Source organism: Aspergillus japonicus, assembly GCF_003184785.1.
Source record: "Aspergillus japonicus CBS 114.51 unplaced genomic scaffold BO86scaffold_4, whole genome shotgun sequence".
NCBI lineage: Eukaryota > Fungi > Ascomycota > Eurotiomycetes > Eurotiales > Aspergillaceae > Aspergillus > Aspergillus japonicus.
Genome location: NW_020291641.1, coordinates 294,549 through 320,435, shown reverse-complemented (window position 1 = coordinate 320,435; position 25,887 = coordinate 294,549). Strand labels below are relative to the sequence as shown.

Here is a 25,887-nt window from a genome sequence, read left to right as displayed (position 1 = left end):
AGGCATGGTTGAACATGAGCATATCCACTGGTGATGACACCATGAGATCGGTGTTATGAGACACGGGCAAGTCTACTCCGGCAGCTGTGCACATTTCCTGTCTACAGATCACCCAGTGAGCCAGCCACAACTGGTCTTCTGGCGCCGAACCGAAGAAAAATCATCTCATTGCACATCTCTTATTCTCTTCCTCATTGCGCTATTCTCTGGTGGCCGCCATCACAACTCCAGCCTAATCTGGTCGCTCGAATACTGACCATTGACACCGACATTCGCCGACTCCCAAGGATAGAAAGCATCATTTTGCACCCTGATGGCGCTACTCTTTCCCAGCGACCGGCCTCTGGAGTCCAAAGCCTCGGCCAGAACACGTACCGACTCCTCCCCAACTAGAGAAGCAGCGACCTGCGAGGTGAAGACCGTCTCAAATCCCGTCCGCTTCGCCTTTCCGATCGACTTGACAACCTGACCATTTCTCTCCGACACGACGAGATAAAATTGCCACGTGCGTGTCTCCGTGTCACCGTTCCAAGAAACATACACAGTCAGCCTGCCCTGCTGGCTGCGCACCGCCAACACCGCGGGCTCCTCAGGCGAGAAGCCGGTCCACTCCGCCCGGAACCCGCGGTAGCTCTGCACGTTCCGCGACGGCTCCGAATCCAGGTAGGCATGGAAGAGCACCTCGCCGTCCTCGGCGTACTCGGTCACCGCGCCCGCCTGGCCCCAGTTCACGAAGACGTTCCCATTAGCCAGCAGCTGCACATTGCCCTGGGACTTGGTGGCCAGCGCGTCCGGGGGCGTGTACGTGCGCACCTCGGAAGCCGTGCCGGCGGTGTGATTGAGCTCCACGATGCGCGCGCGGGAGAACGGGTTCAGCGTATGGCCGGGGACGGTGTGCATCGCGTTGTCGAAGAAGGAGATCTGCTCGATGGTGCCGTCGGCGGAGCGGGACCGGAAGCGCGCGTCGTGCTGGTGGGCGAACTGCACACTCGCAGGGACCTCGAAGTCGGAGCCTGCGCGCCCGCCCAGCTGCCAGAGGATGGCGCCGTCGGAGCCGTTGATCTTGAAGATGGCCGCGTAGTTGCGCGCCGAGACCAGGTAGTTGCCCTCGTCATCCTTGTCGACGCTGTTGATGTGGAAGTAGTTCCACGCGTCGAAGGAGGAGCGTCCTCCAAAGGGGCCGGTCTCTTCCAGGGGGAAGTGGGTGTCTTCGGTGCATTGGGTCAGTGGGGATTATGCTGGCATGGGCAGGTAAGCGTGGGGTACTCACATTTGGGGCTGACGTGGTCGTAGCTGTACCATTCGAAGAGGACTTGACCGGTTTGGATATCGAGCTCTAGATTCACAGAGGAAACTACGTTAGCTTCATGGAGAACCGTAAAGAGAGGCGAACTGACCTTGAAACCCATTCGTCACAACCCAGGTCTGGTTCTCATCACCCCCGTAGGGTGAGAGATCGGTGGGAATCGAGACCGGCGTCTCAATCAAGACAGTCTCTCCTTCAAGTACCTGGAACTCATGGCATGAGACTAGTCGATGCGATCCTGCCCGGATCGTCTTGATGGCTTCGTAATGGTCGTCCAGGAGGACATGATCCCCGTACATGCGTCCGTGCGGGGCATCGAGTCTGCCCTGAAAAGCACGCAGGACGAGCCTGCCATCGACTACGGTGGGACCAAAGTCTGCCACCCACCCGGCTAGATAGCCGGTAGCTGACCAGACCAGATCGCCATCGTTGGTGAAGATGTACGCGCCGGGCTGCTCGGGGCCGGTGCTGCCGGGGTCGAACCCTAAATACGGGGCCGTGAAGATGTAGCCGGGAGCCGTGGAGGCGGCCGCGGGTACAGTGATGTTCAATTTGGGGGGAGACAAGTCTGGCCGTGATCTGTACTGCCAGTCTGCAGTCGCCAGGCTAGCCAGCTGGCTCACCAGGGTGAGAAGGCAGATCTGACGGCGAGTCATCGGGAGTATTGAGACAAGACGGGGGACTCAGGGGAGTTGCTGTGGTCGAAAAGAGATCTTCGCAACAGAGCCATTCCACCCCGAATAGCAGGACAAACAATTTATAAGGTACTCTGTAGTCTACGTATAGTGTATTCTGTCCGCATATTCTCCATTTTGATGCCATTTCCCAGATAATCACGTCACACGGGCCGGCTCGGGATGGCTGCCGTCTTGGCACGGCATTCACTATAAAACTCCGTGACGTGACTCCGTGTCATCCTCCTTGTCTTATCGGTCTCTCTCTGTTCCCTACGCGCTTGCTGCATTATGTCCCCAAATACCACTATACCCAGTTCCGTCTCTACTTCTCGCCCTCGAGCAAAACAGGCCTGTCTGCCCTGTCGCAGGAAGAAATCCAAATGCCCCGGCCAGAGACCCGTATGCGCCCACTGTGCGCGATTGCGACAGCCGTGCTCGTATGACGACCGTCGAGCAATTAGCCTCAGTCTACCCAAGAAGCAGATCCTGTCACGGGAGTTTAGTGATTTGCAGCCCGGTCTTCCCCAAGCTCGTGTACTAGAGTCCCCAGAAATCCCCCTCACCAGGCTAGCCCTGCCGCCCTGGGTCCAAGTCTCAGAGATCGCGCAATTGTACTTGCAATGGGTGGAGTCGCAGCCGTTCCCACTTTTCCACCATGACACCTTCCTCAATAGTCTGCAGACTCGGGATATGGGGCTTGTCTACGCCATGCTTGCGGTGGCGGGTCGCTTCTCGCCCCAGCGGGAGCATTCTGGCGGGGAGGATGTCTATCCCGGGTACAAGCAGATCGCCCATCGGCTGGTCATGGAACACATCCTCAGTGGGGACGTGGCTCTTTGCACCTTGCAGACTCTCGTGCTGCTGGCCACAGTGGCGGCACTGGATGATGAAATCCCGCGCTTGCATTCCTACATCTCGCTGCTCGTCTCCTGGACGCATGTAATACCCTGCTCGACGCGACCAGCTGGACGGGCAGGGCTCGAGTACGACGATGAGGCTCTTCGATGCCGTTGGAGCATTATCCTCCTACACAAGTTCTACGGAGCCATCACACATCCCACGAGTGATTTCTTGACCGAAGATGCTCGCCTCCGCGAGGAAGCCCCACAGCTCTTCCCTAGCAAGGTCAGCCCGACTCCTTCACCCGAAGAGTACCAGTACGCAGACCAAGGCATCATGATGACCGTGATCTATCTGAGTGCAGTCTGGTCCCAAGCACGGTCGTACGTCCGCAGCCGTGGACACGGCAACCCCGATCCACCGTGGTCGTACAAGTCCGCATATTCCCAGCAGATGTCACTGCTGCTCCAGATCGGGGCCAACCTGCCTTCCTTCCACCGGTATGCAGTGGTCAACCCCGAGGCTCAAACCCCGGACGACATCAACGCGGACCGCGAGTACTGGGCGCCGTGGTTTCTGAGCCGGTTCCTGTACCACACCACCGTCTGCCTCCTCAACCACCCACTACTGGTCATGCTCTGCGTGAGAGAGAGAGCCCCCGTGCCGGAGATCCATCTGCAGCAGACCTCCTCCCTCATCACCCACCACACACGCTGGATCTCCGACCTCTTGATACTTCTCGAAGAGAAAGCTTTTAGAACCACTGATCCCATCGTGGGGTACTGCGCTGCCATCGTCGCCACCATCGAGCTCCAGCTTCAGTACACCGGGTCGACAGATGAGCGCGCAAGTAAGAGGCAGCGGCTGCAGCGCTGCGTCGATATGGTCGACCGGCTGGGGGCGATCTGGCCCGCGCTGCGTAGACTCGTGCGTTTCCCTCTTGTCCCATCCTTCGGTTCTCCTTTTGCTTCCCATTCTCTCTGCCGTGCATAAGCAATCCCCAGGGTACTAATGCTTTTCACCCATCAAGTCCACAACCCTCCACCGCCTCATCCACGACGCCGCCACAGCCCACCACCAAAGCACCCACCACAACACGGACTTCCGCGTCCGCCTGTCCGGCTTCTGGGACGTCCTCAACTTTTCCACCATTGCTGCAAATCCAACTACAACCACGACGCCGCCGACCCAGGTCCGCGAAGGGGACCACCAGAACTCTGTCCAGCAACATCAGCAGCAACATCAGCAGCAACACCAACACCAACACCAACACCAACACCAACAACAACAACCAGAAGAACAGACAGGCCTCTCACGACTCGAGTACCCCTACCGAGTGACGCGATCCCGACTGCGCACCAGAGACAAGCGTCACCCAGCCAAAGAGCGGGCTCCGGCTTCACCCGCCGCCTCGATCGGTGCGGCTGGTACCTTGCCGAATGTGTTCAACAATGCTCCCAGCTGGATCGCCATGCCGGATCCGCTGGCCATATCCCCCACGGACCCGCTCTTCGGGCCGGAGTTCTTCGAGTTTGGGGCGCAGGTGGGTGGGGGGCATTTTTGAGAGTGGTGGGCTGTGGGCTGTGGGGTGAGTTCTGGGGTATATTGGTGGATGATGGGCTGCTGTGGATTGGGACTGGGGATTTGGAGTGTGGAGCTTTAGCCGCTGCTGCTGCTGCTGCTGCTGCTGCTGCTGGTGGTTGTATTTATCTGACGTTGGGGTAGGGGTATGGATGTGGGGTGTGGAGTAACTGGAGGTGGTTTGTGGGATGTTGGGGGTTGAAATCCATGAATACCCATTATCTTATCTCTGGATGTGTCTCAAGGATAAGGAATACGGGTGCGATGGTGCGTGATATGTCGAGCAAGTATATTTCACAGTCTTTGAATACAAAAGAGGCAGCGGGGATGCTTATCGGCCTCCCTCGGTGGGAGTTATGCCCTGCCTGGTCGCTATCGCGGTACGGAAGCCCCTCGCCCCAATGCAACCGAGCGACCGGAACTTCGCCAAGCCAGTCAATCCCCACCGGAGACATTCTCCGATCTCCCCACGGAATCCATCTCATTCCCAGGCTCAGCCGGCGCGCCGTCCGGCCGTGCGCGATCGACCCCCAACACGGGCCCCTCGTTCTCCCGCCGGAGCGTATGGGCACGAATCAACAGGGTGAGCAGGGACGCGAGCCCGGCGAAGGCGACATACTACACTCCCACCCGGAAGAACGGTTAGTACGGATGGCCCACGATGACACAAAGGGGGCAGTGCGCACCATGACCCAGACCATACGGAGGGCCTGGAAGTATGTCCTGCGGACAAGCAGCCGCTGCGGCGCCGGCAGACGGGCGATCTGCTCGACGTTCGAGGCGGCGAGGTCGCCGTCAAACCCGCTTGCCAGCGCGCCGCCCAGCTGCGCGACCAGCGCCCCCTGCGCGGCGGTCATCTCGTTCTGGAAGACCACCCCGCCGACGACGACGGCGACGGCGGTCGCCAGCGAGCGCACGAAGCTCATCGTCGCGGTCACGGCGGCGGTGTCGCGCACGGTGGTGGCGGCCTGCGCCGCGAGGATGGGCGGATCGAGGTTCATCCCCACGCCGATGCCGGCCAGGGTCTGGAAGATGAGGAGGCGGGCGAGTGCGGTCTCGAAGTGCAGGCCGATCAGCAGGCCCGTGCCCAGCAGGAGGAGGACCTGCGCGATGTACATCACCGGGCGGTAGCGGCCGGATTGCTGCATGTAGAGGCCGGCGGCGGCGGCGGCGAGGGCGCACGAGACGATCAGTGGGAGGAGGTAGAGTCCCGAGGTGAGTGCGCTGGCGCCGAGGACGGCTTGTGCGTAGAGGGGCAGGTAGTAGGCTAGGCCGATGAAGACGTAGTTGTTGCAGGCGAAGACTACGTAGGGTGCTGCTTTCGTGGGCGAGGAGAAGAGCCGGAACGGAATCACCGGGTTGCGCGCGATCTTGTATTCGTTGACGGCGAAGAGGCCCATGGATAGGACCCCGAAGACGAGCAGGCAGAGTACTGTGGCGGAGGACCAGGTGTAGACTATGTCGCCGAGGTCGAGTGCCAGGAGGATCATGAGTGCCCCTCCCACCATCAGGAGGATCCCTGCCCAGTCGATGGCTTTCAGTCCGGCTGCCATTGGCGTCTTTGGGCTTGGGACTTTGAGGCAAAGGAGTAGGACGGCAAAGGAGATGACTCCCACGGGTACTGGGGTGGAATTTAGTCTGGTGTTCTTGGGGGTAGACGGCATAGGGAGGAGTGGAGGACTCACAATTGATCCAGAAGCACCACCGCCAACTGAGCCACCACGAAATGAGTAATCTGGCCTCGCAAATGGCTGGGAACATACCTAAGCTTGGTCGCGAACACCCCGCCCAGAACAGGGCCGATCGCACTTCCAACGGCCCAGACCAAGGAAGTGATGGCAAGATACAGGCCTCGGTCCCGTAAGGAAAAGAGATCGCTGATGATGATATTCACCATGATCCCGATCCCGGACCCGCCTAGGCCCTGGATTACGCGTCCGACGAGCAGGACGTTCATGGTATGGGCCAGGGCGCACAGCAGACTTCCCACCAAAAAGACGGCGATGGCCATCAGGATGACCGGTTTGCGGCCCCAGATGTCGGCGACAGTGCCCCACACGGGGGTGACGGCGGCGTTGGCGAGCGTGTAGGCACCTCCAACCCATGTGTATCCGGCGGCGGCTTGGAAGGTGCCAACGATGGATGGCATTGCGGTAGTGACGATGGTGAGGTCGAGAGCCGATAGCAAGACGGATAGGCAGAGCGAGGCCATTGTCCACGTGACAGTGGCCTTCGAGGGGCGTGTGAGATCATTGGGACTCCTGTTGCTTATTTCTGGCGTTTGGGCCGAGGATGGCATGGTATCCGGCATGGTATAGTCAGGAGAGGCAGCTGTGGCCACTTTGGATGTGAGCTGTCGGTCAAAATATCAAGAAAATAGGCAGCAAGGAGAGAGGAAAGACACGAATTAATAAAAGCGTTATAAGCGGATGAAATCAACTGATGGATCACGTGCACGCAGGATTCCAGCTACCGACAGAAGGTCCTTCTTTCAACTGAGACGTTGTTAAGGGAAGTATGTCATGTTGATTTAGGACAGTTCATCCCTGGGTGCATGAGCGTAAAGTCACTCGCTGTTGACGGCATATTTGTACTACACAGACTCGAGCACAAACCCGAAGGCACATTCAGTAGCATTCACATCCCAACCTTTGCTTGGGAAAACTAAAACTTTCGAAGACTACCAGTGCTTCCGGTAGAAACAGACAAGAATTACACAAACTGGAAGCATCCCTAGTGACACCAGGGCCGGCTTCGGCAGATTGAGTACCACGGATAGTAAATGCACTCCTTGCTTCGATCCACCATGGCTGACACTCTCAAAGGCCACGAGAATCTGATCGGCCTTAGTGTATCGGGAGGTCCAGCAGCTATGGATGCTATCTTCATATCTAATGCCCTCTACCGGCGGGAAAACCCCTCGACTATAGTTGTGGGCAATGATCTCCCAATCATCGTCGCTGATCTCCTCGTACGGGCGGGAACCGACCACGATCTCGAAGATCAGACAGCCCAGGGCGAAGAGATCTGTTTGAATGAATCGAGGGGACTCGGGAGACAGCTGCTACCGGTCCTCTTCCGTGACCAGCGGAAGCATGTCGCCGATGCCCGAGCCGGCAAAGTCACAGAGCCTGAGCGAGAGGTCATCCGCCAGCAGGAAGTTGCGGGCGCTGATGTCGCCGTGGATCACGGAGTGGCAGTGAATAAACTGCACTGCACTGATAGCATTTCGAAATCAGGTGTCCTTGGTTGTATCATCCACATGCGCGTGGTTCTTGCGGATGTAGTCACGGAGATTGCCATTGCGCATATAGGGGAAGCGGATGCCATTCTCGGTTATGTCGAGGCAGTCGAGAACGTCCCCGTGCTTGGGAAGGGATTGATAAATTTATTTCTCTCGCTCCATACTCATGGAGGAAAACGCCTCATCCTCTCACATCGACAGAGCAGTCTCTTCGCTGCATTTACTCAGATCATGGTGCAGCGGGCATTTGAGGACTTCGGTATCATTGCACGAATCGCGGAAGATTATGCCCGAGGACCCGAATGCAACCACCGGTCGTTGGACACCTTCGGGGTATACTATTACTGGATAACCCATGGTCTGATTCATATTGGGAAAACTGATGGCTGATTAGGTCTTCGACAAAGAAATTGGTTCATTAATCATTTCTATCCAGGGCTGCAGGAGATTATGTAACACCGAGGCCTTAAAGCTCAGGCTCTCACGTGAACTTAATGGATGTTTGACATGAGAAATGGGTTTATTTTACGTCCCCAGACAGCGAGGAGAGGTTATCATTGCTGAATGAAGCCCACAGTGAGTGGACCTTTTGTACACTACAAGCAGAATATGTGGGCGTGAGGCCTCTTATTCCATCTTCCAGCCCCTCACTCACTGTCCCGATCTCTGTCTTCACCCTATTAGCGTGTTGGACATGGTAAAAAAGAATTGTATGGTTGATTGGTGGGTCTGAGCAGTAGCTAAGCGCCTTAGGTCTTGATCTGACCAGTGAGATGAAAGACTACCTCTTCGTGATAGTATGTCAGACAGACATTCTGAGCTTCTACCAAGTCACGATACGAATAGGCTTTAGAACACAATAATATACCGGTACCTTATTACGTGGCCGGATAAAGCCAGAGAGTAACCAGCTGCTACTTGTCATATTATCGCAAGTGAATCACACACAGGGCATCCACATCAACCACTAACCCTCAATCTCATGAACGACCACATCGTGACTTAGCTCTTTCAGCTTCTTGATGCACTCCTCACTTAGCGGCCTGGAAAATACCGTCAGTCACTAAGCCAACTGAGTTGGTGGTCGCAGTCTTACGGAGGGTAGCAGGTCGGAGGCAGCGCTCGGTTGCAGATCCAGATGTCCTGGTCGGTATCATCTTGGATGATTCTGTCGTGGGCCTGGAGTTAGCTGCATCAGGCGGGTTGGATGGGATGGTGATTTGCACTTACTTCCTCACATCATCATCGTACTTGTCATACGCTTCGATGGACTTGTAGGTGTAATAGATACTCTGTGTATGATCAGCGTTGATCTTTGAGCCTTCGAGGGCCGGCGGTGGTGGGGTTGGCATACCTTCTTGTCAACCATTCTGTGCGTGGTCGGTTTTGCTTCGCTTGTTCCTCTGCCTATCCAAGGGTAAAGGTATTCCTGCAGCAGGGTTGTCGGGCCCTTTTCTATTCTCGTTGTTGAGTTCCGCGGAATGAAGATCCGTCGCGGGTTCGGGATTCGGTCCCGGTTGTGTCAAGCGTTGAGCGTTGAACCCCAGGGGAAAGTTCCTGTCAATTCCGATGAAGTCTCAATTCATATCACTCGACACGTCAAGCAATGGTCTCCGCAGGCTGGTTAGAGAGTGGAGTGTCCGCCGTGACATTCATGATGTCATCAAGCCAACGATCTATTCCAGTGACAGGAGCACGGGGATATCTCTACGCCCCCACTACCACATCACCCGGCAGCAGAACATGCGTTGCCTGTACTAGGCAGCTAATCTCCCTACCATCAAAAAAAAAGAAATATGCGTAGACTCCCTCACTACCCCTCATCAAGATAGTATCCACAAAAAACCCTGGAGCACTGCCATCTACGTCTACCCTTGATCACCTAAACCCTAAAACCGGCGTAAACTCATCCCAGAATATCATGCCATTATCAACAACCCAAACCCAGCTACCTATCTACATCAATTCCAACCCAATCAGCTCCACTCCCGTCATAAAACCCCTGCACTGTTCAATTCTAGCATCAAAAGTCAGCACACCGTCATCCCGGGAGAACAATTCCCAACCCACCAGATAGATCAGCTCCCCATCCTGGTTCTTGATCCGATCGGCCAGGTACAAGCCCTGCAACTCCCGGTATTCCCCACCACTACCCTTCAGGAAGGCCGTTAGCCGCGGGCCCCGCTCGGTCTGTTCGAGTTCGATGTCGCGCGCGCTGTGGGTGAAGTCATGGCCGCCCCATTGGAAGCCTCCTATCGTGGTCCAGTTCGTCAGTTATCACTGATCTTTCCCCCGCAAAGCTTCAACGCAAATTGTGTTTCGATTTCCAAGTAAAGAAAGGTGGAAGCTACTCACCGTTCGCATTCCCGATGTGTCGATCCAACGGGAACGTCCGCGCGACCATCTCGTTGTTGCGGCGGCGGACCTCGGCGTGGAGGATGGTGCGGCCGTCCTCCTTGATGAGGTGGATGTTCTGGCAGGAGGTGTGGAAGGACATGTTGTTTGATATAATCTCGGTTTTACAATCTGAAGAATTTGGGGTGAGGGGAGGTTGGGATAAGTCGAGGGTAGAAGTGGCAGTTGTGGTGATGGCGCGGGGTTAGGGTTATATATGCGGGCGGAGCTGCGGGTGTTGCGCATGGCTGCCCTTTGGGCGCTGCATGGTGCATTCAACTGCACCTTGGAGGCTGTATGACGACATCTTACTTTCACAAGAGTAGTTAGAGCGAATGGGATTGTTGTCACTCGTATAAAGGGGAATGTCAAGTTGCGTTGCGTGGTGGAGTTCGGTGGGAAATTGATCTCCTTTGTAAAGGCACGTGCTGAGCGTCTACTACATTCATCGCCTGGCATGACAGCTGATTAGTAAGGAAGAGCCTATAGGGATGGAATGAGCTTCAGCCTAGGGCATATTGCATAGAAAGCCTTTCTCCCAGCAGGCTCTGGACACAGTATGGGAAGACAGAACAACCGGAACTGATATTCTAAATCATAATCTGCGCGGAGATTATATTCTATATATAGCCTCAATGACTTTGAACAGAGATCTTCATTACAAAAGCAATTCTCTCCACGCAACGGAATGAAATTATTCCCCAGACGTCCAGTATCACGAAGACAAGTCCAAAATTCAAGGATTGGCGGTTTATCTACCATGACACAGTTCATGGACACCAGCACGGCGAATACTTCGATGTTTACATCACTCTATACGACAACAGCTCTTAGACGAGTCTTTTGACGTCTTGATCGAGCAGACACCGGGCTCAAGTATTCTAATTCATGATACCCCTCTATTCGCTAGGTAAAAACACGAATGTTTTCAGGCTAATCCGGAAGAAATATGACTCCACGTTAAGCCTTTGGCTACCTGTGAGCTGTATATTACAAACTGGGTCGAGCGTATCCCACGGTAGCTAGAGGAACTGTACAAGAGAAACGGCCGATATCGGCACTGCTAGTTCCCATTGAATGGGAAGTGGATGACTACATTGTCTGTTGACCCAGCACAGTTTGTGGGAGGTGCAATCTGAGTTCCCCACCCAGCTAAGTGATAGTCGTAAGTCCAAGGATGTTGGGGGATCAAGTCTAAGGTTAATTTAGGATGGGAGACCTGCTTGCTGTTGATTGGAGAGGTAAGGGCGGATGAGGTTTCCGAGCTGGCCTGACAGAAGAGAGACAAATGCGAAAACATAAGGGAGAGAAAAAAAGAAGAAAAAGAAAAGAAAAAAAAAAAAAAAAAAAAAAAAAAAAAAAAAAAAAAAAAAAAAAAAAAAAAAAAAAAAAAAAAAAACAAGAAAGAAAGAGAAATGACTAAGAGCCACTGTGGATAATGTTTGTTTACTGATTCAAACAAAATCGGATAAAGAGTCCGAGCTGCATGCACCCGTGACTGGAACATAATTCGAACTCCCGCCGGGAACTCCCTCCACTGGGAGGGAGATTGTTTGACCTATTCTGGTTATGAGCAGAACAGCTGGGCAAATATATCTCCTACACATACAAACTCTTCCTCATGCCGCCCATAATCCCAGCTCCATCGTTCCCGTTCTGTTCACCTTCCACCAGGCGCAACGTTACGGCAGCCTGCGTCCGCAAGGGGTCAGCAGCGTGCAACGATTGCCAGCGGCAAAAGACAATAGTAGCTATCCCTCACTCTCTCGTTGATCCCTAACCAGCTAACCATGAACAATATGACGCCAGTGCCGACTTAGGGACAAGGCCGCTGCCTGCGAACGTTGCACTGAGCATCGACTCGCCTGTACCTTCGACACGGACCAAGATGGGCGACGTGACTTGATCTCTCAGGAGAGGATTGAAGACATGCGGGCAGAACGGGACACTTTGGTTGAGCTGTTTCAGGCTCTAAAGAACAGTTCGGATGCCAATATTGCGCCTTTGTTAGACCTCATTCGCAGCAAAGCAAGTCTCGGCGATATAAGGCTTTATCTCGAGAACACCAGATCGGACCGTCAGCGACAGAACGCCATATCTTCCAGTTTAGGCGACCAATCTCCGGCCGTGGTCGAGAACTCTGGACATGCATTGTGACAATGTCATACGACTCATGGCGTAGTGCTGCGCTTTGGAATGAGGCTGTATGCGCTTCTTTTTCCCCCCCAAATTTAAGGACATATATCCAGAGCATGCTGAATTCAACCGGATGATATCACTCACGAACCCAAATAAAAAGTCTAGGGAAAGTTAACGCTCCACGCCCAAACAATCAAGATACCCCCGACCGTGTTTCTGACGGCAATCCCGAGGCAACGTCGACACTTCGAGTTACACGCTGCATCATATCGACTCAAAGTACAATACCCCTACAAACGAGCAGCAGCCTAAAATTAGCTTGCAACCGGCTCGCCCAACATCTCCAAGCACAGTGTAGTATCTAATTCCAGCCTTGTAGACACAAAGATTCTACCCCTATATATTTTAAACTTTTTATCTGCTATTTTAAGTACTACTATATTACAACTTTTTAGTATATACTGTAGATACTACTGCAGCACTATTTAGCCCAGATATATAATTACTATAAATATAATATCTAATTTTATAGTTTTTTATATATTAGCTATATATTTTTATTATAAGGCAGATATCCTGCTGCCGCCGGCCGCATATTAACCCGCCGGTCTTGGAGATCTTTAACTAAATGCGTCCGCCACAAGCTGAGTCACCGACGCATCGTCCGTGGCCAGCTCATCAAAGAATCCTAGTATCCTGACTGCCAGCCAGGACAATACATGAGAAGTACATCTATTCCACACCCATCGCTATGGATACCTGTTTCCATTTCTACCCCTTGACACCTATAATGTGGCGGAACCTTTTCACATCTCATAGACGAAAAGGTCCGGCCCGTGCTATATCACTGTATTTAGTATACAGTAAAAACTGGTTCCGTAGTAAGGTTCTTACCCAATAACCTATAAGCTAGATTTATATATGCTTAAGTATGCTGTCCATGCTTGAGGATAACTTTGAAGTCACGTCACTCACTAAAACCAATTGAATACGAAGGAACACGAACTTGATGTAGTAAGGGATAGACTATTCTAAAAACTGGTCCTTTGACATAAGCATACGCAAGCTTTCAAGTCTATGACTAGAGTACGATAAGCCCATTTTGGAGGGCTGCATTGATGTAGGATAACCAATCATCGAATCGACGAAAGAAGAGACTGAAGCAATACCAGCAAGTGCTTGATCACAAAATCAAAGTTCCAAGCTGGAGCCCGTAACTCGGCGCCGCGGTGGGGCTCCACAACAAAGAATGAAATGAAGGTGTGAGCGAATCCGTTTTGCCTGGAACCATACTATATACAACGCTAAACCTAGATTACCTATCGAAATCTAGACCTAGGCTCGTATTCCCGTTTCTACAGACACCACGGTCTTTTAGCACGCGAACCAATATAAAATGTCATCATGCAATTGAAGAAAGAAACTCTAAATTGAACAATACGAAGGAACCACCCCCGTGTATCTCGAGCGGCGTTGATGCCATCTAACCTCCGAGCTGAATGTACACCCCACAAGCTGGTGAGCCTAAAAGATCAATTCCGTCCTTCTGCATCCCCGTTTGCGGTTTCGAGAGCGCATCAACACACTCAGAGAACACGAGATTCTAGGTGCGACTACGTGTTTCTCAATGGTGTACTGCGAGAAGATGCAATTGTGATAGTGGTCATGGGGTTTCTACAATGCGGTTAAGGTATGCGTTTGACGTAGGGGGCTGATTTCATCTCCCACGAAGAGCTTCGAGCTCAGGATTCGCCACGTCGGGGGGCAGTATATAGCTCTAAAGTGCTCAAGAGTCAAAGCGCTCAAGAATTCATCTACGAATCTGGATTTCAATCCAAAAGCCTTTCTTCATTCGCCCAGGAAGCCTTTTGTACGCAATTAGGCCTCTCCGTATATTCTTTAACTTGACAAAAGTGCATACCACGCGAGCAAAAACATGGCCCCAGGTGCATTCGAGCCTGTCTATGCTCAAGGAGCGGGATCTGGAATCGGTGGTTATGACCTCAGGTCACCTGCAGATGAAGTATTCACATTCGACTATGAACATAATAAAAAGCTCGATCATCTTGTTCTCTATCGACCCGGAACCGGCACAATCTGGATTTTGAAAAATGATCAAGGCCGTTTTACTCCTGTATACCAGGAGGGTGATCCGGGAAACGGCATTGGGGGCTATGACCTAAAGTCTACAGCTGATCATGTGTTTGCATTTGACTATGATCATAGTGGAAAGCTCGATCACCTTGCGCTTTATCGACCTGGAACCGGCACAATCTGGATCCTTAAGAACCACCATGGCCAGTTTACACCCGTATATCAAGAGGGTGACCCGGGACGCGGCATTGGCGGTTTTGATCTCAAGTCTCCCGCGGACCGTGCATTTGCATTCGATTATGAGCACAGTGGAAGGCTTGATTATCTTGCTCTTTATCGACCCGGCACTGGTACTATCTGGATCCTTAAGAACGACCATGGCCAGTTTACACCGGTATATCAGGAGGGTGCTCCGGGACGCGGCATTGGTGGTTTTGATCTCAAGTCTCCCGCGGACCGTGCATTTGCATTCGATTACGAGCACAGCGGAAAGCTCGACTATCTTACTCTCTATCGGCCCGGAACGGGTACGATCTGGATTCTGAAGAACGAGCGTGGTCGTTTCTCCCCTGTATACCAGCAGGGTGCTCCAGGACAAGGTATTGGCGGCTATGATCTCAAATCCACTGCCGACCGTGTATTTGCAGTGGACTACGAGCACAACGGGAAATTTGACTACATCACCCTTTATAGGCCCGGAACTGGGACCATGTGGATCCTGAAAAACAGGTCTAATCAGTTTATCCCGGTATATCAAGAAGGCGATCCCGGTCGAGGGATTGGTGGCTATGACCTGAAATCAGGCGCAGACAAAGCTTTCGCTTATGACTTCACAGGCAAAAGCGTGTCTGATCATATCGGTCTGTACAGGCCTGGAGCCGGGGCTGTGTGGTTACTGAAAAGACTCTAACAGGGGGCGCGGCCCCGTTACTGCTCACATTTCACATTGCGTTTCACACCTTGAATCAAGAACTACCGGAGTCAACTGACGCTCCTTACCTGTATAACTCCAGTATATCATCTTTTAAGCAGGTTGCAGTTCTGGATGGGCGGACTGCGTTTCTCAACCTCACGCGTCTCTTTATAGGCCTCGGTAGGGTTTTTGCCCCTGAAGAAGAGGTTTTTCCTTATCCCAGTGCGAATGCAGAGGCAATGATCGTTATCGTATTTGCTCTAAAGCAGTCATACTCTATACAATACTTCAAGTGCTGAATGTTCAATGAAGAAAAGGAAGACTTTGTTGGCTGGGATTAGTCCGCAGGTAATTGAATACTAATTCACTAGGTTTGGGAAGTGGGTGCGAATCCCGCTGTGTCTTTGTTGCCCCATCTTAAACATCAATACTGGGGCGATCATTCCACAAACGTCCGTCTTAGGGTCAAATCAATAAACTAAGGCATTGCTTTGCAGTGAAGCTAAAAGTAGCTCGCGACCGGCTCGCCCAACACCTCCAAGCGCGGCGTAACGCCCAACCCCGGCCCCGTGGGCGCGGAGATCCTCCCCCCGCGCACCTCAAACTCCCCATCCGCCGTCTTGAGCGCCACCATATCGCGACTCTCCAGCACACACCGCAGATACCGCTCGGGCACCGTCTGGCCCAGATGCACGATCGCCGCGAACGCGATATCCGACCCCGTGGTCTCCTGCACGCTGACCGTATACCCGGCCGCGAGGCAGATATCCCGCTGGCGCCGGCCGCGCGTCAACCCGCCGGTCTTGGAGATCTTCAACCCGATGCCCTCGGCGGCATCGTCCGCCACGAGCTGAACCACCGACGCATCGTCCGTGGCCAGCTCATCGAAGATGATGGGCACGTCCGTGCGCCGCCGCAGCGAGACGCACTCGCGCCACGTCGCGCAGGGGGCCTCGAGCACGAAGTCCAGCGCCGGCGGGAGCAGCCGGAGCATCCGCAGCGCCGTCTCCACCGTCAGTCCGCCGTTCGCATCGACGAGGAAGAACTCCCCGGGTTGGCGATCGGCCAAGGACGCGGTGATCCGCGCCGCGTCGGCAGCCGGGTCGTCGCCGGCGACCTTCACCGAGTGGCCCAGGTACCCCCGGGCGCGGTGGTCGGCGACGCGCTGCCGCATCTCGGCCGGCTCGCCCACGTGGATCGAGCTGATCACCGGCATGGCGGTGTCGGTGCGACCGCCCAGCAGCTCGCACACGGGCAGCCCGACGGATCGGCCGAAGACGTCCCAGCAGGCGACGTCGAGCGCGGTCTTGGCGTGTGCGTGCCCGACTAGGGCGGCGTCCATCGCCTCGTTGATCCGGTCGACGCGGCGTGGGTCCAGGCCCAGGAGGTGCGGCGCGAGCTCGGCGATGCCGGCGCGCACGCCGCGCGCGTGGGAGGCGATGTACGTCGCGCCGAAGGGGGTGCTTTCGCCCCAGCCTTCGAGGCCGGTGTTGGTCGTGATGCGGACGATGGTCGCGTCGAAGCTGGTGTAGGTGCGGCCGCCGGAGAGGTGGTAGACGCCGCCGGCGTAGGGGAGGTCGACTTGGTAGACGTCGATGCGGGCGATTGTGAGGGAGGCCATCTTCGGGGGTCAGCGATGGTTGGGTTGAAGCAGGGAAGGGGAGACGATGTGTTGCATTGGCGGTCTGATTTGTCGCCCGGACGGACTGTCTTATATTTTCTGGCGGTGATTAGCTGGGATCCTGGGCATGTATATACTGTGTTCTCCAAAACGGGGGGTGATTTTAGGGCTTGGCTGTCCACAGGCGCCGCCGCGTACGGTCCCGGACTCCCGAAAGGGTAGACAATCCGCCTGTGTCTCGAGTCGCGAATGCCTTGCTCGTTTGGGATAACTAACACTTGTAGTCCGTTATTGATATACCTTCCTCAAGGATAGGTGTTGGACGCTAGACCGAGTGCAGTGTCAAAAATGAGAGCCCGCGCTTATCTACCGCACCCCGCACTGCGCCACTGGACCTGATATGCCATTCGTCTAGGGTATTGGTCACTCCAGCTGGGCATTACAGTATCTCGATAGACTATTGCGGGGTAAATCCATCGAATTTTCATCATGTAAATCGAAGAAGCCTTGTAACGGCAAGTGCCTGCCATCAGTCTATTTGCTCAATCACCTCGCTGCGAGTGACCATCAACAGCCCAGGAGCACACCCCCGTGTCCGCCAATACTAGGACAATGCAGCACCTGATCCGGCTCAATCTGTGTAACGTATGCGATGAGGAAATACCCCTTCATTGTCAAAGTTCCTGATTCCATCCCCACGTCTCCGCCCCCAACACCCCCCTTGCCAACTCCAATCCAACCCATCCGGACCCCTTTAAGCCCTCGAACTCCCCTCAAACCCCTCCTCCACCCCCTCACACCCAGCAAACCACCCCGGCCGACACCTCGTAAAACACTCAATCTGCGGCGAGAAGATCTCCAACCTACATTCCTGTCAATACCATACAGGCCCAATCCATTCTACGCGGAAAGAAACGCACCCATCCGGAATCAACGCCGGCCGCACCACCACAACCCCGCCGCCCTCAGTCGCGCGCGGGACAGTGTAGACGGTGCACCCGCACCTTCCGCAGAAGTACTTGTGTTTGGGGGCCCCGCTCGTCGTATCGGTGATTGCGTAGGTGCGTAGTTGGCTGTCGGTGTCGTGTAGGGTGAAGTGCGAGCGGGGGTAGCGTGCGGTCTGGATTATTAGGGGATCTTATTGGGGGAGAGGATTGTGATGGGAATGGGATGAGATAAGGGGGGGGGGGGGCAGGGCAGGGTAGGGTAGGGCAGGGACTCACGATCTGGCAGGGTCCGCCGGCGCCGAGGGAGCAGTCGCGGCAGTAGCAGCAGTAGACAGCGGTGGGGGCGCCGGTGACGGTGAAGTGGATGGCGCGGCAGAGGCAGGTGCCGGTGTGGGTTGTCGTGGGGGAGATGGGTGTGGACATGGTGGGCGGTGGTTTGAGCTGTGTGTTGGAGCTGGAATTCTGCGTTGAAGGTGTGGTCGAGTGTGGCAGGGGGGAGTTATCTTGCTGCTGATGTCGAGATAAGAGTATGCGTGCGGGGGGTGGGAGGGGTGAGTGGGTGATGGGGGGCTTACAAGTGGATCTGCAGCATGCATCTGGCGCTCATCAAACACGCCTGATTCGGTTAGACAGGACTAAGAGTGTACTGCTTCGGAGATACGCGGGGTAAGCTTGCTTTCTCCGAGGGGAAGGCATAACATCACATCTCATCTTAAGTTAGTTAGTCTTTGGTCCAGTGACTTTCCTGACCAACATGACATAACTTTGCTTGCCAACTGAGAAAAGTGTATCGGATGTGAGTCTTACCATGAAGCGCACTGCTCTGGACGCTAATGCTAATACTTTGTAGATCACATCTCCGCTCCGTAGAGGTGCTAGACATTGAGTCAGTGGACCGAGTAGTTTCCTCAGAGACACCGAGAACGTTACTCCGTACAGATTGTCACCGTGGTTGTAGTTACCGTATGTCTGCTGGCATGATACCCAAGCTGGATCTATGATTATGAGTAAAGAGAATACATCTGGCAAGGAAGCGTGATATTTGTCTGTTGAGAGTGTATCGGAGGCCAGAGAGCAAAACATAGGGCTAGCCCAAACAGCAGCGCAAATGCCAACATATCCACGCCAGAGACCACAAGCACTGTCATAATATCCCACCTCAAACCCTCGATCAACGAGTAACAAACCTCACACCTCCACTCCCCTCCCCTTCCTCCCCCGCCACAACAACCCAACCACCTCCTCCCAAAACCCCGGCATGGGCCCCTCAAACCCCGCCTCATACGCATCCACCACCGGCGCCTCCCACACCAAATCCACCTCCTCAGCCTTGAGCAGTGTCGTCCCCTTGGCCCACTTCCACCCAAAAAACAGCACCGGCGCCACGATCTGCATGGTATAATTCTCAAAGAACGTCTGCACGTCCCACGGCGCAAACGCCGTATACCCGTATCCGAGCAGCACGAACACCATGCCCACGACCCCGATCCACGCGCAGTACGGTTGACCCCACCCGACATACGGCAAGCTCGCGCGGTCGAACCCTTGCACCTGACACGCGCGGTAGAACTGCAGATAGGTGATGCACATGACCAGAAAATCGATCAACGCGCCGGCCGTCATTAGCGAGACGAGGAGGTTGAGGACCTTAGCGGAGTTGTTGCTGAGCTGCAGGAACGAGAGGAAGGGAAAGCAGATGACCACGGCGAACGCGTAGACGGGCACGCCGTTGCGGGTCCTGGTGAGCACGCGCGGCGCGCGGCCCTCGAGCGCGAGGCCGTACAGCGAGCGCGTGGCGCAGTAGGTGAGCGTGTTGCCGGCCGAGAAGATGGAGGTGATCAGGAGGGCGTTGACGAGGTGCGGGAGCCCCGTGATGTGGAGGTTGGCCATGGCGATCACGTAGGGTGAGGCGGCGGCGCCGGTGGCGCTGCTCTGGCCGTGCAGGATCGCCTGCAGCGTGGGATCGGTCCAGGGCACGACGATGCCGACGCAGGTGGCGCCCAGCACGAAGAACAGCCCGAACCGCCAGTAGATGGTCTTGAAAGCCGCCTTGACGACGGTGCGCGGCCGCTGCGCCTCGGCGGCTGACATGGAGATGTACTCCGGTCCCACGATGGTGAAGGCCGCCGACCACAGGGCGGCGAGGAAGCCCTCGAATTGGCCAGCGGCACCGGTGTGGCGGTATGCGGCGAATGCGCCGGGGTGGTTCCAGTACCGGAAGCCGTAGGCGTCGTGCTGCGGGTTGCCGCCGACCATGGTGATGAAGGTGAAGAAGATCAGGGTGAAGATCAGCAGGATCTTGCCGCTCGAGAGCCAGAATTCGGCCTCGCCGTAGGCACGCACGGCGAGGAAGTTGATCGCCCTGTGTCTGGTGTTAGTGTTGGGTTCGTGGGGGTGGGGTGGGGATGCTGGTCGTGGTGGGTTAGTAGCAGTCTTGGAGGCTTCGGGGCGTACGTGTAAAGAGCAATGCAGGCGGCGCAGACTGCCGCCACGGGGATGTCGTCCCGCCAGTATCCCAAAACCAGGTTGATGGCGGTGATCTCGTAGGGGATCATCAGCGCCTCGTAGAAGAAGAAGTTCCAGCCCACCATGAACCCCAGGGCGTCGTCGACCCACTTGCCGGCCAGCCGGATGAAGCCGCCGGACACGGGCTGGAGGACCGTCATCTCCGCTACGCAGTTGTTGATACACGCGATTACGAGGGCGTAGAGGGTGTAGGCCACCAGCAGGCTGCCGGGGCCGCCGGCGGCCAGCCCGTTGCCGATGCTGATGAACAGGGCGGTGCCTATCGACCCTCCGATGGCGAGGAGTTGGGTTTGGCGGTTGTTCAGTCGGCGCTGGAGGCCTTGTGGCGCGAGGGGCTCCACGGGGCAGGCCTGCACGTCGGCCTCGAGGGCTTCCTCTAGTTTGCGGTCTATCTTGTCTTCCGACATATTGCTGCGTGGGTGATATCGGAAGGGTGAGGGATTTTGTGCGGAGGACTCTTAGGTAAGAGGGCACCAGAAACCTGTGCGCATAGGGGAGGTGTCCAGCATTATAAATTGCTTCGAGACCGGTCTGTTGTATAGATTGCAGCGACGCCACACGCTTCTGGGAGATAGGCATATGCAAGGAGCCTCTGGGGTGGGGAAGCCGCAAACGGCGAGGCGAGGCCACCTCGAGATGGCTCTCATTTTCCATACCGCAATAGGGATTGTCCCACATGGTTGCCTATGAGGTATCGTACGTCAAGTGAGACAACTTGCTATCTTCAAGATCTCGAATTATGTACTATTTCCAGTAGGATTACCCGCCGACTACATGGGTTGTGCAGAAAGGTAGATCGATTGGTGGGTAAGATGGACGGATCTCATTACCCGATCGGCCTTAGCCCTAACTTGATGCCTTTCATTCTCCACTCACGCCCAGATTCTCAGAGTCTCACTGGTCTCCACTCTCAGCTCGTAGAGAAACATCGGGAATTCTGGGGAAGGGCGTTCTGGCATCGGAATGACGTGTAACCAACTCCACATCTTTTTCGACCCTGTTTACTTCCGTCCCACATCCATGCGGGGGCATCAATCCTCACCATAAATCCTCACTTCCCTCCCGCCTTTCCCACGCTGTTCTCGACAACCTCACCTCCACGGAGTCCCCCTCACACCGACCCAAATAATGCCCTCCACACTCCCCACCACCCGGCGCGCCTTCCGCCGCACAGACGACTACACCCCGGGCACCGCCAAACTCTACGCCGTCAACGAACCCCTCCCGCCCCTAGGCCCAACTTCCGTGCTGATCAAAATCCACGCCATCGCCCTCAACTACCGCGACGCCAACATCGCCAACGGCGGGAACCCGTGGCCCGTCCTGCCGCACGGGATTCTGTGCAATGACGCCGCCGGGGAAGTCCTCGCCGCGGGCGACAAAGTCACCACTTTGGCCGTCGGCGACCGCGTCGCTCCCATCATCGACACGCAGTTTGTGTCCGGCCGGGAGCCGGGCCGCAGCTGGTTGGCGGCCGACGAGGACGGGGTCATGGCGGACCACGTCGTCTTCGACGCGCGGGTGGTCGTCAAGCTGCCGGCGTATCTGGACTGGGTGAGCGCGGCGACGATCCCGTGCGCGGGTGTGACGGCGTGGTCTGCGCTCAAGGGGATGAGCATTGGGCAGACGGTGCTGATTCAGGGTTTGTTTTATCGTCTCGGGAGATAAGTAGGGCTAGCAAGCTAATCTTTGGTCGGTTGGGGGGGGGCTGTAGGGACCGGCGGCGTGAGTGTCTTTGCGCTGAAGCTTGCGCGCGCGGCGGGCCTGCGCGTGATCCTGACCTCGTCGAGCGATGAGAAGCTCGCAGCCATGCGGCAGAAGTATGCGGATCCGCCGCTGTTGACGGTGAACTACGCCAAAATTCCGGCGTGGGAGGAGGAGGTGCTCCGGTTGACGGACGGGGTGGGCGTGGACATCGTGGTCGAGAACGGGGGCACGCCTTCGCTGGTGCGGTCGATGAAGTGCACGCGGCGCGGCGGGATCGTCAGCCAAGTCGGGTATCTGGGGAAGCAGAATGCGCAGGATCTGGCGGAGTTGGTGCCGGTTATTATCGATCGGCGGGTGGTTTTGAGGTGAGTTGGATTCTGGGGGGAAGTGGATGCGGAGCGATTGGCTAATTCGCTGGTAGGGGTATTAATGCCGGATCGAAGTTTGATACGGAGGACTTCTGTGCGGCGCTGGCGGCGACGCAGGTTCGACTGGATGATCTGATTGACTCGGTGTTTCCGTTTGAGGAGGCGGAGGAGGCGGTCGAGTATATCTGGCAGGGGAAGCAGGTGGGCAAGATTGTGCTTCGTTTGTAGATTAGGGCTTCTTGACACGAAGTCCAGGAAGGTAAATGGAATACCATCGCTGGGATGCGAGTCTTGCCAGTTGTTAGTGAGCCTGGAAACGAGGCTTAATTCTACTATCAAACTCCAAAGGAACCTCTGACAACTCCCCGTGTTCAGAGTCTATTCTAGCTTCTAGAAATTAGGGCTCAGCCAAGAAAAAGTGAGTATTGGTGTAATCTTGTTGATGTATTTCAAGCCCAATCACACCAAGTAATCTCTCAACAGTATCACAGTACTACGTTTGTCCAAAAATTCTAGCTTGATAGTGCTCTCCGATACGGTTGGATACTCTCTTGCTGACCACAACGTTTTGTTTTGGGTCCTATAGGAGCGATTCCTCCTGTAAATGATAAGCTTGTTCTAGCTCGATCCTTCGGCCACGGGGCTGTGCAGTATCAAAGCTACCACGGGGCGCATACTTTATCACGCCTTCAAAGTGTTGTTAGTGGTGCCTAACTCCAAAAACACAACGCCAATTCTGATTGTGCTACCCTATGCACCCCGATCATTAGGAGCAAATCGTGGACATGCATGGAATCTACTTAGAAAGCTTACAATCGCAGAGAACTCCTGACATTCCTGCATTGAACATCCATCTTCTCCTTGATTTCGATTCCAATACGACGGTTTAACGTAATGTCAGACAGAGTATAATGGGCCAACACTGATCCTCGTCTATACCAGAGCCTGCTAAGACTACGACCAACTCTCCCACGTGACCCAACCCAACTATAACTTCTGCCTAGACCGCAACAACCATGCATCCCAACCATCCACTCTCCCCATCTCCACCGTAGCAACCATGGCCCTCCCCCCTAAACTCATAATACTCATCCTCGCAGCCCTAGCCATAACCACCATCCACCTCCTCAGCACAGTCCACGGCACCCTCCGCCGCCGCCACCACGCCCGACAATATGGCTGCCGCCCCATCGCGCGGGCCTTCAACCGCGACCCGATCTTAGGGCTCGACACGCTCCCCAGCACGATCCGCGCGATCCGCGCGCACCGGATCCTCGCCCGCGGCCGCGAGCTCTTCGCACAGTACGGGCACACCTTCACGACGCGCGAGCTCCAACACCGGATCATCCTGACCATCGAGCCCGAGAACATCAAGACGGTGCTGTCGGTCAACTTCCAGGACTACGGGCTGCGCCACCGCACCGAGCCCTTCCGCCCGCTGCTGGGCCAGGGCATCTTCAACAGCGACGGCGCGCACTGGGCGGCCTCGCGCGCCCTGCTGCGCCCCAGCTTCGCGCGCGACCAGGTCGTGGCCGACCTGGCGGTGCTGGAGGCGCTCTTCCAGGATTTGCTGGCCGTGTTGCCCCGCGACGGAGCCACGGTGGATCTGCAGGAACTGTTTTTCAAGTATACGATCGACTCCGCGACCGGGTTTCTGTTTGGGGAGTCGGTGCATACCCTCCGGACGCCGGTTGATCACAGTCGCGAAGAGGAGGGGCAGGTGAGCTTCGCGGAGGCGTTCCAGTATGCCCAGAAGGCGGTGCTGGTGCGCGGGACCCTGGGCCGGCTGAATGCGGTTTACCGCGATCGCAAGGCCGAGGAGTGTAACCGGCGCTGCCGCGATTTTGTGCGCGTGTTTGTGGAGGAGGCGATCCGGGCGGTCGAGATGCGCAAGACTGATGGCAGTTCAGGGGATGTGGACCGGGTGGAGGCAGGTAAACCCAAGGGTAAGCGCATCTTCTCGCACGAACTGGCGGCGCGCACGTCGGATAGAGAGCGCATTTTGGACGAGCTGATGGCGGTGCTGCTGGCCGGACGCGATACCACGGCCAGTCTGCTGGGGAATCTGTTCTTCATGCTCGCCAAGAACCCCGCAATCTGGGCGAGGCTGCGCCGCGAGGTGGAGAGCTTGCAGGGTCGTCCGCCGAGCTATGAGCAGCTGCAGGGGTTGAAGTTTGTGGAGTGCTGTATCAAAGAGTGTACGTTGCTTCCCTTTGTTCGCTTCTTGTAGGGTTAGAGCTAACTGAAAAACGTCCAGCCCTCCGCCTCCACCCCGTCGTCCCCCGCAACCAACGCGAAGCCATCCGCGACACCGTCCTCCCCCTCGGCGGCGGCGACGACGGCCTCTCCCCCGCGTTCGTGCCCAAGGGCACGCTCGTTAGCTATAACCTCTACGCCATGCACCGTCGCGCGGATCTCTACGGGGATGATGTCGACGACTTCCTCCCTGAGCGCTGGGAGGACGGCAGGCTCCAGCTGCGGCTGCGCTGGGGGTATCTGCCATTCAACGGCGGGCCGCGGATTTGCATTGGTCAGCGATACGCCTTGACTGAGGCGAGCTACGTGCTGGTGCGTATGGTGCAGGAGTTTCGTGGACTGGAGAGTCGGGATCCCGGGCCGTGGGAGGAAAGTCGGGGGCTCACGCTGTGTTCGCGGAATGGGACGCGCGTGGGGCTGGTTCGTTGATTTGCGTCGGTGTTATCGTCGCCGTGATATAAGTCGTGTGCCATCTTAGTCTTTATCCTTTATTGGGGGTTGAATTCGGTCTGGTCTCCTCAAGCCTAGGAATGTAAGTTCAAGGGCCGCGCGGATTAGGGCATGGTATAGTTGCTAGTACTGTACACTGGTGGATCTGGAAGCCGCGACGAGCGCCTGCAATCCAGAAAGCTTGTGCTGGGTGCAATTTGGATTTGCTCTAAGTAAAGCAAACTGATAACACCTGCGAAAGGTGGAAGATGCTGGAATCCTGACTATCTCAGGCTAGTATCTGCGAGAAACTACTAGCTAAGGCCACCGAGGTGGGCGGCGAGCGGCAGCCTGGGCGAGGCCGCAGGACCACCGTCACAAACATGCATAGAACCTATGATCAACTCTTAGCAGATCCATGACGGAGGAAGAAATTCCCGTATCCCAACTATTCAAGACACCAGAAAAATACCGTACCTCCAGGTGGGTGAGATACTTCAAGAACTCGGCCTCCAAAGCCTCTGACAGAAGCGACGGCAGCTCAGGGGATGTCCGCCCCTCATCGCGCGCTCGTGGAGAGCCTTCGTCAGTCTTCAGCTTGCCAGGGGTTTCGACATCAGTGAATTTCCGTGACTCCACCAGGCTTCAAGCCACATGCCCCAGATTCTCGCAGACACTGTACAGTCGTTCCAAGGCATCGGAGACACCTAAATCCTCTGGTTTCGGGTGAATGCTCGCAAAATGGCCCTGTTCATCGTCTAAGGGGGTAATATTCCTGATCTTCGCCGCGATAGACACAGACGCTGGCGAGTGCAGTGTTTTTGCCGGTGGGGATGCGGTGGCTG

General features: G+C 55.6%; 12 protein-coding genes across 12 annotated transcripts; 5 read left to right on the top strand and 7 right to left on the bottom strand.

Moving 5' to 3' along the window:
- Nucleotides 1–178: 178 nt before the first annotated feature.
- BO86DRAFT_330071 (arylsulfotransferase family protein) lies at nucleotides 179–2,063 on the bottom strand. The gene is made up of 3 exons (XM_025668704.1): nucleotides 1,398–2,063; nucleotides 1,271–1,336; nucleotides 179–1,208 (listed from the first exon to the last, which is right to left on the bottom strand). The coding sequence occupies exons 1-3, from the start codon at nucleotides 1,960–1,962 to the stop codon at nucleotides 220–222; spliced, it is 1,620 nt and encodes a 539-aa protein (XP_025531892.1). The 5' UTR covers nucleotides 1,963–2,063; the 3' UTR covers nucleotides 179–219.
- Nucleotides 2,064–2,271: 208 nt separating this feature from the next.
- BO86DRAFT_395443 (uncharacterized protein) lies at nucleotides 2,272–4,387 on the top strand (the record flags this gene model as incomplete). The annotated part of the gene is made up of 2 exons (XM_025673319.1): nucleotides 2,272–3,750; nucleotides 3,854–4,387. The coding sequence occupies 2 exons, from the start codon at nucleotides 2,272–2,274 to the stop codon at nucleotides 4,385–4,387; spliced, it is 2,013 nt and encodes a 670-aa protein (XP_025531891.1).
- Nucleotides 4,388–4,452: 65 nt separating this feature from the next.
- Nucleotides 4,453–6,771, bottom strand: BO86DRAFT_138119 (MDR family MFS transporter). Its single transcript, XM_025666167.1, has 4 exons — nucleotides 6,168–6,771; nucleotides 6,090–6,115; nucleotides 5,091–6,025; nucleotides 4,453–5,022 (listed from the first exon to the last, which is right to left on the bottom strand). Exons 1-4 carry the CDS (start codon nucleotides 6,713–6,715, stop codon nucleotides 4,840–4,842), a joined length of 1,692 nt encoding a protein of 563 aa, XP_025531890.1. The 5' UTR covers nucleotides 6,716–6,771; the 3' UTR covers nucleotides 4,453–4,839.
- A 439-nt stretch (nucleotides 6,772–7,210) lies between these two features.
- Nucleotides 7,211–8,038, top strand: BO86DRAFT_395441 (uncharacterized protein; the record flags this gene model as incomplete). The annotated part of the gene is made up of 1 exon (XM_025673318.1): nucleotides 7,211–8,038. One exon carries the CDS (start codon nucleotides 7,211–7,213, stop codon nucleotides 8,036–8,038), a length of 828 nt encoding a protein of 275 aa, XP_025531889.1.
- A 378-nt stretch (nucleotides 8,039–8,416) lies between these two features.
- BO86DRAFT_385589 (uncharacterized protein) lies at nucleotides 8,417–9,053 on the bottom strand. The gene is made up of 4 exons (XM_025671140.1): nucleotides 9,003–9,053; nucleotides 8,879–8,940; nucleotides 8,745–8,816; nucleotides 8,417–8,691 (listed from the first exon to the last, which is right to left on the bottom strand). The coding sequence occupies exons 1-4, from the start codon at nucleotides 9,015–9,017 to the stop codon at nucleotides 8,616–8,618; spliced, it is 225 nt and encodes a 74-aa protein (XP_025531888.1). The 5' UTR covers nucleotides 9,018–9,053; the 3' UTR covers nucleotides 8,417–8,615.
- A 522-nt stretch (nucleotides 9,054–9,575) lies between these two features.
- On the bottom strand, nucleotides 9,576–10,204 carry BO86DRAFT_385588 (CVNH domain-containing protein). The gene is made up of 3 exons (XM_025671139.1): nucleotides 10,004–10,204; nucleotides 9,719–9,900; nucleotides 9,576–9,665 (listed from the first exon to the last, which is right to left on the bottom strand). Exons 1-3 carry the CDS (start codon nucleotides 10,143–10,145, stop codon nucleotides 9,660–9,662), a joined length of 330 nt encoding a protein of 109 aa, XP_025531887.1. The 5' UTR covers nucleotides 10,146–10,204; the 3' UTR covers nucleotides 9,576–9,659.
- Nucleotides 10,205–14,117: 3,913 nt separating this feature from the next.
- On the top strand, nucleotides 14,118–15,185 carry BO86DRAFT_375550 (uncharacterized protein; the record flags this gene model as incomplete). Its single annotated transcript, XM_025670485.1, has 1 exon — nucleotides 14,118–15,185. The coding sequence occupies one exon, from the start codon at nucleotides 14,118–14,120 to the stop codon at nucleotides 15,183–15,185; it is 1,068 nt and encodes a 355-aa protein (XP_025531886.1).
- A 505-nt stretch (nucleotides 15,186–15,690) lies between these two features.
- BO86DRAFT_395437 (mandelate racemase/muconate lactonizing enzyme family protein) lies at nucleotides 15,691–16,809 on the bottom strand (the record flags this gene model as incomplete). The annotated part of the gene is made up of 1 exon (XM_025673317.1): nucleotides 15,691–16,809. One exon carries the CDS (start codon nucleotides 16,807–16,809, stop codon nucleotides 15,691–15,693), a length of 1,119 nt encoding a protein of 372 aa, XP_025531885.1.
- A 754-nt stretch (nucleotides 16,810–17,563) lies between these two features.
- BO86DRAFT_375548 (GFA family protein) lies at nucleotides 17,564–18,179 on the bottom strand (the record flags this gene model as incomplete). Its single annotated transcript, XM_025670484.1, has 3 exons — nucleotides 17,564–17,672; nucleotides 17,730–17,929; nucleotides 18,033–18,179. 3 exons carry the CDS (start codon nucleotides 18,177–18,179, stop codon nucleotides 17,564–17,566), a joined length of 456 nt encoding a protein of 151 aa, XP_025531884.1.
- A 765-nt stretch (nucleotides 18,180–18,944) lies between these two features.
- On the bottom strand, nucleotides 18,945–20,689 carry BO86DRAFT_415510 (AAT family amino acid transporter; the record flags this gene model as incomplete). The annotated part of the gene is made up of 2 exons (XM_025674909.1): nucleotides 18,945–20,118; nucleotides 20,211–20,689. The coding sequence occupies 2 exons, from the start codon at nucleotides 20,687–20,689 to the stop codon at nucleotides 18,945–18,947; spliced, it is 1,653 nt and encodes a 550-aa protein (XP_025531883.1).
- Nucleotides 20,690–21,268: 579 nt separating this feature from the next.
- On the top strand, nucleotides 21,269–22,585 carry BO86DRAFT_434480 (zinc-dependent alcohol dehydrogenase family protein; the record flags this gene model as incomplete). Its single annotated transcript, XM_025675902.1, has 3 exons — nucleotides 21,269–21,924; nucleotides 21,997–22,354; nucleotides 22,411–22,585. Exons 1-3 carry the CDS (start codon nucleotides 21,411–21,413, stop codon nucleotides 22,583–22,585), a joined length of 1,047 nt encoding a protein of 348 aa, XP_025531882.1. The 5' UTR covers nucleotides 21,269–21,410.
- A 651-nt stretch (nucleotides 22,586–23,236) lies between these two features.
- BO86DRAFT_385587 (cytochrome P450) lies at nucleotides 23,237–25,506 on the top strand. Its single transcript, XM_025671138.1, has 2 exons — nucleotides 23,237–24,555; nucleotides 24,615–25,506. The coding sequence occupies exons 1-2, from the start codon at nucleotides 23,418–23,420 to the stop codon at nucleotides 25,040–25,042; spliced, it is 1,566 nt and encodes a 521-aa protein (XP_025531881.1). The 5' UTR covers nucleotides 23,237–23,417; the 3' UTR covers nucleotides 25,043–25,506.
- The last annotated feature ends 381 nt before the right edge of the window (nucleotides 25,507–25,887 follow it).

What these genes read in the sequence shown, in the direction of transcription:
- BO86DRAFT_330071 (XM_025668704.1), bottom strand. Translation starts at nt 1,962, where the DNA reads ATGACTCGCCGTCAGATCTGCCTTCTCACCCTGGTGAGCCAGCTGGCT. An exon ending in TGTGACGAATGGGTTTCAAG is followed by an intron (nt 1,337 to 1,397) that starts GTCAGTTCGCCT and finishes CTGTGAATCTAG; the next exon opens with AGCTCGATATCCAAACCGGT. An exon ending in CGACCACGTCAGCCCCAAAT is followed by an intron (nt 1,209 to 1,270) that starts GTGAGTACCCCA and finishes AATGCACCGAAG; the next exon opens with ACACCCACTTCCCCCTGGAA.
- BO86DRAFT_138119 (XM_025666167.1), bottom strand. Translation starts at nt 6,715, where the DNA reads ATGCCGGATACCATGCCATCCTCGGCCCAAACGCCAGAAATAAGCAAC. An exon ending in GTGTTCGCGACCAAGCTTAG is followed by an intron (nt 6,116 to 6,167) that starts GTATGTTCCCAG and finishes GTGGTGGCTCAG; the next exon opens with TTGGCGGTGGTGCTTCTGGA. An exon ending in GTGGTGCTTCTGGATCAATT is followed by an intron (nt 6,026 to 6,089) that starts GTGAGTCCTCCA and finishes ATTCCACCCCAG; the next exon opens with TACCCGTGGGAGTCATCTCC.
- BO86DRAFT_385589 (XM_025671140.1), bottom strand. An exon ending in TACGATGATGATGTGAGGAA is followed by an intron (nt 8,817 to 8,878) that starts GTAAGTGCAAAT and finishes GGCCCACGACAG; the next exon opens with AATCATCCAAGATGATACCG. An exon ending in CCTCCGACCTGCTACCCTCC is followed by an intron (nt 8,692 to 8,744) that starts GTAAGACTGCGA and finishes GGTATTTTCCAG; the next exon opens with GCCGCTAAGTGAGGAGTGCA.
- BO86DRAFT_385588 (XM_025671139.1), bottom strand. Translation starts at nt 10,145, where the DNA reads ATGTCCTTCCACACCTCCTGCCAGAACATCCACCTCATCAAGGAGGAC. An exon ending in ACACATCGGGAATGCGAACG is followed by an intron (nt 9,901 to 10,003) that starts GTGAGTAGCTTC and finishes GGACCACGATAG; the next exon opens with GAGGCTTCCAATGGGGCGGC.
- BO86DRAFT_385587 (XM_025671138.1), top strand. Translation starts at nt 23,418, where the DNA reads ATGGCCCTCCCCCCTAAACTCATAATACTCATCCTCGCAGCCCTAGCC. An exon ending in GGAGTGCTGTATCAAAGAGT is followed by an intron (nt 24,556 to 24,614) that starts GTACGTTGCTTC and finishes AAAAACGTCCAG; the next exon opens with CCCTCCGCCTCCACCCCGTC.